Raw genomic sequence first — 9,275 nt, 5'->3', positions numbered from 1 at the left:
TTTTTAATCTGGCCGATACAGCTCCGTCGCATTCGCGCCGCGAGTAATAACTCGCGCGAACTTCCTCCCGGTGATCATGGGCCCATTGGTGGAGACTTCTTTGATAAGGTTCTGGAAGAGTCTAATGCGGGCACCGACTTACCGACTTGGTATGTTTCTACGGATCGTAGATCAGTTGCAGTACTCAGGGATTGTCTGTAGGAACGGTGAACTGTACCTCGAGGTGAGCTAGTTTCCCTTTACATGCTGTCGAGCTGACCATAGCGCTGTAGTTCCATCGAGGCACCTATACCAGCCATGGCTCGATCAAAAAGGGCAACCGCAAGTCTGAGATTCTCCTCCGAGATGTCGAGGTATGTCCCCTTCTTACCAGGTGAAGTTCAGATAGCTGATGTACTGCCGAAGCACGTGGCAACGCTTGCATCGTTGTACAGATACCACAAGCATGATTACGAATACCCCAAGGCTAAGATTGATGTCTGCTGGGAGAAGGTGCTGTTGAACCAATGTAAGTACCGTCATGATCTCATAGTTCGCGAGAGATGTACTGACGGCTGCCATAGTCCATGATGGTGAGTTGCAAGGTCATGCATCTACTCGAAGTTTGTTAGGCTGATCGACCCCTGCAAATCAGTCCTCCCTGGATCTGCCATGTAAGGACTATCCATACTCTTGTTTTCGCCTCTTCTGACCAATGGCATAGTGGCATGGTGTACGACGACGCTGAGAAGCTGTACGCCGAAGTGCGCGAAGACGGAGAAGCTTTGTTTCAAGAGGCTACAGAAGTCCTTTTGCCGAAGGCACTGCCGCTTACTGCTGCATCGTTCAAGGCACCTGGCAATATCGTCGGCATCAACACGACGTTCTTCCCACGCCGCGACATTGTCGAGGTTCCGCTCTCCGGGGTGCCCACGCATCTTAAGGCGCAGGTCGTGCAAACGAGCAAGGATGGTGCGACCGGCTATGCTCTCCTGAACTGTCCACAGGGCAATCATTTGGCGAAGCCTATTGGGTTCTACGCGGATTGCATGCCAGTATCAGGCTCGTATCATCTCAGTCGGAGCTGAGCTGAAGCTGACGAAAAGATAGTGTTCACTAACGGCTCGGACCACTTCGTGCTTCGCAACTCGGCTGTGCAGCTCACTGTATCGAAGGGGAGGATTACGAGCCTATACGATATCGTACTCAGGTATGTCCGTGTGGCAGTTCCGTTTCTGCCCTGGGTCTGACACATCTTGATAGTCGCGAGTTGATCGCCAAAGGACAGACCGGTGGCCTTGTCATCTTTGAAGATCGCCCAAACTACTGGGATGCTTGGGGTGTGTAGGGTCATCTCCTATTGATCTTCTCTAACAGGGTTGCTCAGATGTCGAAATCCACCACCTGGAGACCGCTCACCAACTCGAATTTGCTGATACCTCGGTCGTCTCAGAGGGACCACTCCGTGCGTCGATCAAGTCTGTTATCAAGTACGGCAAGAGCAAGATTACGACCACTGTGAGTGACAATATACCTTGCGTTCAACGAGCTCGTTGACCCTGGAGGCGCAGATCTCCTTGGACGCTATCACTGGTAAGGGACAGACTATCAGAATCAAACCATGGGTCTTCATGCGATGTTTTAGCTACGACGAACATCCGCTCTCGTCCGCTGATCATCTTTGACGCCGTCGTGGACTGGCATGAGCGCCACGAGTTCTTGAAGTGTATGTACCGGCTGCGGATAAACGAAGTGAACAATTGCTGATATCTAGCGCAGTCGAGCTCCCACTGGATATACGTAACGACAATGCGACGTACGAGACGCAATTCGGTCACGTCCAACGCCCGACGCACAACAATACAACCTGGGATATGGCCAAGTTCGAGGTCTGCGGTCACAAGGTGAGCCTTTCGCCCTTGTATTTCTCTCATTCGTTCCTCACCAAATTCTCTGCAGTACGCCGACTTAAGTGAGTTCGGCTACGGTGTTGCGATCTTGTCCGAAAGCAAGTACGGCTTCTCGTGCCGCGGAAACGTTTTGCGCATCTCCCTGTTGCGCGCTGCCACCGCTCCAGATGCGGAGCAGGATCAGGGAAAACATGAATTTAGCTGGGCCGTTTTGCCGCACGAAGGGTCTTTCCTTGAGTCAGATGTCCCAATCGCAGCGTATCTGTTCAACTCTCCGCTCCACGGTGCGCATTCGCTCTCGTGCCATGTCATGCAGGCTCTAACGTGTACCTCGCAGTTCGGTATGTCCCGGGTGACGCGATGGCCTACCCGCTTGCGCAAGCCCAACAGCCCTTCAGGCTTGAGAAAGTGCGCAACGTCTTCCTAGAGACGATCAAACGGGGCGAATACGACGACTATGCTGCCAAGATCGATGACGACAACGCCAACGTGAGCGTCTTGCTCCGGCTGTACGAGGCGTACGGCGGTCATGCGCGCTTTAAGCTGCGCATCGGCGGGAATATTGCACGTGCGACCGTCACGAACCTGCTCGAGGACGAGATGGAGGAGCTACGTATCATGAAGGAAGGCTCTGGCGCAGACCCCGGCGACGGAATGACGATCGTGCTGGACTTCCACGCATTCGAAGTGAAGACATTAAAGTTTGTCTATGAGCAGAAAGCTTCTGAGGACATGTATGTGCTCCTTTGTCTGTCCTGTTTGGCTATCTTACTGAAGTTATTCCAGGCCCTCGCTCAAGCCGGACGGCTGGCTCGTCGTTGAGTGATCCGTCACGTCGAGCACTGTACAGCAAAGTGGAAAGTCTTCTGGAAACGTTTTTGCTTACTTGCTGTATACTACCAAAGATATAACAACATTATATACCCATTCCGCGCGTTGTTTAACTATTGCTAGGCTGCAGACGTAATTTGTTTAGGTTTATTAGGATCCCAAGGCGTCGATTGCCATTTCGGGAATCCTCTGTCTGTACGTTCCCACGTTTGAATGGCGATTGGTTAGGGCCAAACGTTAGCTGTGCGAGAGCGATGGAAGCAGACTAGACTACGACACTTGGGAGGATTCTGCGGAACTGCCAGTGCAGGCTATTGCACCGCAGGACTTAACTTATGTTTGTAATCTTTATCGATAAATTAATAAAGAATTCTCGCAGATAATTCCCCTTTGGGAATGCTGCATACTCCACCTCTCGCCTACTCGCTCGCTATGAACGTGCTCAACGCCGACCTTCATGAGCTCTTCTTCTTCTAGCCGTCGTAGTCGCCGCGCGAGCTCATCAAGTACTCATTCCACGACGCATGCCCATCGGCAGCCGAAGTGGCGGAGCCCACACCTTGCTGCACAGCCGGCAGTTAGTATATCCAAAGTGTTCGCGCAGCCGCTTCAGGCTTCCCCACTGCGCTCTGCCATCGACACCGTTGCGGGATTGGACGACGCTGTGAGTATCATGAGTGAAGGCGAGTCGACGCGAAAGGGAGAGCGTGCGCTTTCGATGGGGAGTGATGTAGATGCGGCGGATATGCTTGGGGAGGACGCGGGGTCGGCTACACATTCTACGCCGGATATGGCGGTGTTGAAGCAAGGTAGGCAATATAGATGCATACGGATTCGCAATTCTATTGCATTGACTATTGTCCGACTCATTGTTCATGCGGCTATTACAGATAGCGCTATTGACAAGGTGGAAGGACAGCAAACAGACCTCGAGGTACCAACGGGAACCCTGCCCTCGCCTCCTCGTCAAGAATCGCCTCCAGATTCGACTACACCGTCGCTCACTAGTCCACCTGCAAGCATATCCGCTGCCGTTCCACTTCCCGTCACACACCCGGCAGATTCGATGAAGTCTTCAGCATTATCTAGGACACCAACCAAGCCCAGCTCGTGGCTCGGCTCATTATCGCGATCTCTGGGAGGCAGCTCTGAGAGGGACGTCTCGCCGCCGAGCACACAGCCTGCGGATGCAAGTGATGCGCCGGCTTCCCCGCAGTCGCAATCAACATCGATGCCTGCTGTTACTCCGACGACTCCACCAAGCCTTTCAGATTCCCCACCTGCCACACGGCCGACGAGCACACGTACAGACAGTGCAGCAACATCTGGGATATCATCTATAGACGACGAGGTGCCGCCGCCAAAGTTCCCGCTTAGCGGAGGTATCGTAGATCAGGGTGGGTTTAGAACACGTACATACACGGTTTCTCGTACTAAATTAGGAGCAGAGCATGCACTAGCGCAAAAACTCTCGATGTCAACCCTCAACCCATCTGCAAATAGCGTGTCGTCGCTCAATCCTTCGTCATCAAGCCGGTTCATGCTTCGAATCCCCTTGCTCGGTCGACCGAAGATGCCGTTGGACCGAGCCGTCGCTCAAGCCGCTGCCGACGACGTCAAAGTTCCGGAAAGGAGCGAGCAGAAGACAAGTTCAGACGGCGAACATCCAGCATCTTCACCTAGCACGCCCGTGCCGCAGGTCATTGTCTCTGTTCCTTCCGCCATGAACCTCGCTGCGGAAGCAGATGCAGACGTCCTCAACCATGTCGCATCGCTGGCAGGTTCTACAGAACCTACTAATTCCGTTCCTACTGTCTCAGAACAGCCACAGATGGTCGAGGAGAATGCCAAAGAGCCGGCGCCCGCCCAGCCAGCTCCGTCTAGCTCATCATGGTGGAGCTACCTTGGCTATTCCGAAAGCTCGACGGAGGTTAATGCTAGTAGCTCTGATCAGAAGCTTGGCAACGACCCAAAGCCTTCGCAAGACGAGAAGGCGGAATCTGCTGGGGCACCAACAGCTGAGAACACACAGCCCGAACCTACTCAAGCCAGCTCTTCAGATGAGAGAACTCGACGCAGATCTACACCTGACACCTTGGCCTCCCCTATCTCCCCGTCTGTTTCCTCGCTAGCTAAGCGGCATTCGTCTGAAGTCTCGCGCGCTGAGATCAAGGAGATCCACGACAAGGACGAGTTCGAGAAGAAACAGACGCCGTCGTTGTTCTCGGCGGAAACGTCGAAAAGCCAGGGTGCCGCGTGGTATTCGCCGTGGAGTTGGTACGCCGCAAGCCCAATCGTACCGTCGAGCTCGACATTGGCCGATACTGCGTCAGGAAGCGAGGACACGCTGCGCGGTAAGGGCGAAGAAGTGAGCCACCAGAAGACGGAGAGCGAGATGGTGAAAGAGGAGGCGCTGGCACGGGACGAGGCGAAGGAAGAGGCGAAGGAAGAGGCGAAGGAAGAGACGAAGGCAACTGAAACGGCCACTGAACACCGTGAAGCACCGCCGGTGAGTGCGCAGCACGAGCCGGCATCGCCTTTGAAGAACCCAATCGAATCTTCGATATCCACCAACCGCGAAGGGTGGATGTCGTTTCTCATGTCGAAGGCGATGCAAATGAAGAGCATCACGAACGGCGAAGAAACGAAGCATGATGCGAACGGGATGGAAGTTATGGACATTGAGGACGACAGCGAACCCGAAGAGGGCCGGGCGTCTGAAAAGAAAGCTGAGGACGTCAAAGAGGAGCCGACCAAGGAAGCCAAGACCTCCTCTGCGCCGCCTTCGCAGGCAATAACAATTGTCACAGGCAAGAAGAAGTCCAAGTTCTCGCCGACGAGCCCCTCGACGGCGTCGCCGTTGAACAACACCAAGTCGCCTCCCGCGCCGCCTGCCCAGAAGGAGCGCGAGCCGAAGAAGAGCGGCCCTCCTGCGCCACCGTTGACAGACTCGGAACAGATCAAGAAAGATGCTCTGAAGGACAGGGGGACACGCTCCCCGTCCCCGGCACCATCCAAGGCCTCTTCGACGGCTCCGCGCAACGCGCCACCGAATCTTGTCTTGCCCACCTGGCAGGACACGTTCATGTCCCCGCCCCGCTCAAATGTACCACCCCCGCCTACACCACCAGCAACTCAGCGTGGCGCGATCGGAAAGACGCTGCAGGTGCTCAGCGGCGTCCTCTTAGGCGGCGGCAAGGATGGAGACAGTGACCGAAGGAGCGTGAAGGGCAAGGGCAGGGAGCGCGAGGAGCCGAACACCTACATCCACTATGGCATGGAGCTGCCCAAGGCGTTTGACGTCTTGGGCCATCCGTTCGACGCCGCGTCTCTCAACGAGAAGTGCAGGGTTGTCGTGATCGGTGTTGCGGGATGGTCACCGGGTACGCTGCTCCCATCTCTTTACTCCGGCGTCTATCGCTCTGACCGACGATGTTTCTTTTCCAGGTGCACTGACTCGGACGCTCGCAGGAGGCGTGAGTTCGATCTTCCTCTGTTCACAAGCCTATTTCACTGATGTTGCTACTGATCACCTCAGTTGCCGTCCTCGAGCAGCAAGTTTGTGGATATGACGTGCACAGCGCTCGAGAAATTTGAGGAGACGCACGGGCTCAAGTTCCAGAAGGTTACCAAGATCCCGCTGGAAGGTGATGGTACCATTGAGCGCAAGGTCGCCAAGTGAGTCTTGGTTTCCCGATTTCGTGATCCCGTGACTGACATGGCGTTTGCCACAAGGGTCCATGCGCACTTGCTCAGTAACGACGAGTGGGTGAGCGACCTGCACGCGGCCGATGCTATCTTCTTCGCGACGCACAGTCAGGGCTCGGTCGTCTCGACGCACCTTCTCGAACGGCTCCTCAATGAAGGGCATATCCTCACGCAGAAGAGTATGGATATCATCACCCGGGCCGCGGCTGCTGTCGCGCCTGACGGAGTGTCACCGAGCCAACCCGCACGAACGCACGTCCAGCGCGTATGCTCCCTTGCGCTGTGTGGCATTCACCTCGGCCCACTGCGATATTTGAGGACAAGCTCGTTATTGCAGCCGTACATTCAGGTGGGTCTGAGTCTCCTTCCCTCTGGACGCTGGAACTGACAGGCGTTATGTACGCAGTACTTTGAGAATGCAGCCGCGCGAGAGTTATTTGACTTCCAGAACACGGAATCCGAGGTATCACGCAACTATGTCAAGGCGCTGAACACGGTGATGGATCACGGGGTGAGCGGTTCATCTACCTCCGCTCTGGCACCTGATAGACTGACGGTGCGGTTGGGTGACGCAAGTCGAAGATGGTGTATGTTGCGTCCCTTAACGACCAGGTCGTGCCCGTCTACTCGGGCATCTTTGCCTCCGCGTCACATCCTCGCATTCTGAGAGCACTGTACATCGATAGTGACGCATACTCGTACGTGCTCCTTCCAGGCTGAATGCGTGGTCGATGATGTTGACGGTCGAGTAGATCCTCGGACTTCCTTTCGAATCTGCTCGTGCTGCTCATTCGCATCCGGAACTCGGGCCTGTCCGATTCTGGGCTGCTGACGCACCTCTCGGAGGCGACGGCCGGCACGCTGAGTGGGGTGGGACACTCAACTGCGTACGAAGAGTTGGCGACGTATTCGTAGGTGATTTGTGATTAGATTGAGCGAGCGTGTTGCTGATTGCTGCATAGACTCGCTGTTGACTATCTCTTTTTAACCAACGATGGTGGCGATGATGCCCCGGCACTCACGGTCGAACCATTCAACGCTGTGGACGAGCAGAACGATTATGAAATTCCGTGGTCACTTCGTGATCTCATTGCTGACGACCGCGTGGCGTACTTCTTCGCAAAGGAGTTTGCGCAGCTCCGCGATGCATTCGATGATTGGGCGCCAAAGACGTCCATCCTGCGGGACGTCAAGCGCAAGCTGCAGCCTATACAAAAGCTCTCATTCATCAAGGGCAGTGCATTCGGAAGTAGACTATAGCCTATTCTAGCTTCACAGGTATTTGTCTGTATCATACTTCTATGGTTTCGCTGCATCGCCTTCCTTCTCCATCTCTACATGGACGGTTTTCCACTCGCTCACATCTCCCATCGGACCTTCTCCCCCACACGCCTTGTTCCATATACAGCATTCATCCCATCATGCACTGATTTATGTAGATTTAGACTGAACTAATGACCAATGACGACTCAGGTGACGATTACACTCCTAGGATTGAATATTGAGTGGCGACGATCGTGCGCTGGGCTGTGTGCAAACTCCAAGGCCAACCGAATCAGGGCCTCAATGTGGCGCAAATAGTGTCTTATCTGCTGAGGTCTGAGAACCGGATCTAGGTACCTCGACAGATCAAAGATGGCATATCTCGCGTCCAATCCGGGTTCCTGCAACACAAAGTGATCTTTGACAGATGTGATAACTTGCTGGACGGGTGGGATTCGTAGAATGTCAAACAAGAAGAAGAACCAGGGCCTACTCAGAAGCATCTGCTCGCTCTCTCCACCATGGCAGGTGTGCCTTCTATCTGTCTATGAGCGAGATGAGGCCGTGGCTCACTTCCCGGCGATCCGATGGTTATGTCGGAGCAGCTGATAATCAACGCCACAGCAGCGGCCAGAGTAAATACTGCGAGCAACGCCATAGCGCAAAGTAGGGCATGGTACACGCCACTGCCCCGCGGCCGGAGACTAGTAACCCCGAGTGTCCGTTGCCGTTAGCGTCCTTGCAAATTCGGCTACTAGACAGACGGACGGACAGACTTCCCCTGATCGCAGGACGATCCTCTGAATTGCACGAAGAGACGAAGCAGCGCATACTTCGAAGCCTGTTGCGGTCAGCTGAAGACCACCGGCGGTGCACCTGGGATATTTCTGTGCGGATCGGCCTCGTGTTTTGGGGGCCGATAGTGTTGCTGGGAATAGGCAGCGGCCGGGAGTGCATCGACGGGCGACCGTAAACCCCGCTTTGGGAGCGCAGATGCCAAAAGTTGGAGGTGGTGCATGGTAGGGGATTTAGGTGCGGAGTTGCAACTCGTCCCACGGGAGGTGCGGGGAAAGGCACGCTTGGCATATCCACCGAGCACAGCATCTGCGCGGCGAGCCAACATCCGTATCACCATCCGTGATAGATGCCACGATCCCGCGGAGGGCACCCGCACTTGAAAGTGTGCCCCTGATAGTTGCCGGACACGAGACCGCGATCTGTCCATGCCTGCGCTGCAGAGCCTTGCGACAACACGGCCGAGATCTGTGATGGTTGGAGCTGCATTGCCGCAAGAAGCGAAGGTACGTGGTCCCCAGCGCAGAGGATCAAGCGTTCCGGACGTCAGCTCAGCGAGTCGGAGAATGGATGCATCGGATATATAACCTGCGTGCTACACCGGTCCTGTGACTCTATACCGCCCGGCTCATCCGCGTTTCCAGCAAGCGTCATTCCAACATGCCGGCGCCACAAACTCTAGGCACGACTCAGGCTCGCAGGCCCATTCTGGAACATGTGTCAGTACACCCTCGGTCTCCCACGGACGTGTGCTCACCGCTTTGACCAGAAACCTGATGATGGACACAT

At 55.0% G+C, this 9,275-nt stretch overlaps 3 protein-coding genes across 3 annotated transcripts in view; all 3 read left to right on the top strand.

The window, feature by feature from the left end:
• Window positions 1-21: 21 nt before the first annotated feature.
• On the top strand, window positions 22-2,711 carry PHACADRAFT_100402 (glycoside hydrolase family 38 protein; the record flags this gene model as incomplete). Its single annotated transcript, XM_007399171.1, has 13 exons — window positions 22-149; window positions 202-223; window positions 273-353; window positions 406-517; window positions 635-653; window positions 704-1,034; window positions 1,086-1,189; window positions 1,243-1,319; window positions 1,367-1,501; window positions 1,592-1,705; window positions 1,759-1,883; window positions 1,939-2,173; window positions 2,227-2,711. Coding segments are annotated over 13 exons (1,968 nt in total), but the record flags the coding sequence as incomplete, so codon positions are not given.
• Window positions 2,712-4,278: 1,567 nt separating this feature from the next.
• PHACADRAFT_261593 (uncharacterized protein) lies at window positions 4,279-7,880 on the top strand. The gene is made up of 8 exons (XM_007399170.1): window positions 4,279-6,103; window positions 6,168-6,196; window positions 6,259-6,398; window positions 6,456-6,777; window positions 6,835-6,939; window positions 7,005-7,126; window positions 7,181-7,339; window positions 7,391-7,880. The coding sequence occupies exons 1-8, from the start codon at window positions 4,294-4,296 to the stop codon at window positions 7,686-7,688; spliced, it is 2,985 nt and encodes a 994-aa protein (XP_007399232.1). The 5' UTR covers window positions 4,279-4,293; the 3' UTR covers window positions 7,689-7,880.
• Window positions 7,881-9,119: 1,239 nt separating this feature from the next.
• The window catches only part of PHACADRAFT_261592 (uncharacterized protein), a 1,710-nt gene continuing 1,554 nt past the window's right edge, over window positions 9,120-9,275 (top strand). The window contains exon 1 of the mRNA XM_007399169.1: window positions 9,120-9,205. Coding sequence (XP_007399231.1) covers window positions 9,147-9,205 — 59 coding nt within the window. The 5' untranslated portion in view covers window positions 9,120-9,146. The remainder of the gene's footprint in view (window positions 9,206-9,275) is intronic.

Source organism: Phanerochaete carnosa, assembly GCF_000300595.1.
Source record: "Phanerochaete carnosa HHB-10118-sp unplaced genomic scaffold PHACAscaffold_8, whole genome shotgun sequence".
In the NCBI taxonomy this organism is placed as follows: Eukaryota; Fungi; Basidiomycota; class Agaricomycetes; order Polyporales; family Phanerochaetaceae; genus Phanerochaete; species Phanerochaete carnosa.
The sequence above is the reverse complement of the archived record's forward strand: the minus strand, read 5'-3'. Positions and strand labels throughout refer to the sequence as shown.

What these genes read in the sequence shown, in the direction of transcription:
- PHACADRAFT_261593 (XM_007399170.1), top strand. Translation starts at nt 4,294, where the DNA reads ATGCCGTTGGACCGAGCCGTCGCTCAAGCCGCTGCCGACGACGTCAAA. An exon ending in ATTGAGCGCAAGGTCGCCAA is followed by an intron (nt 6,399 to 6,455) that starts GTGAGTCTTGGT and finishes GTTTGCCACAAG; the next exon opens with GGTCCATGCGCACTTGCTCA. An exon ending in ATCGATAGTGACGCATACTC is followed by an intron (nt 7,127 to 7,180) that starts GTACGTGCTCCT and finishes ACGGTCGAGTAG; the next exon opens with ATCCTCGGACTTCCTTTCGA.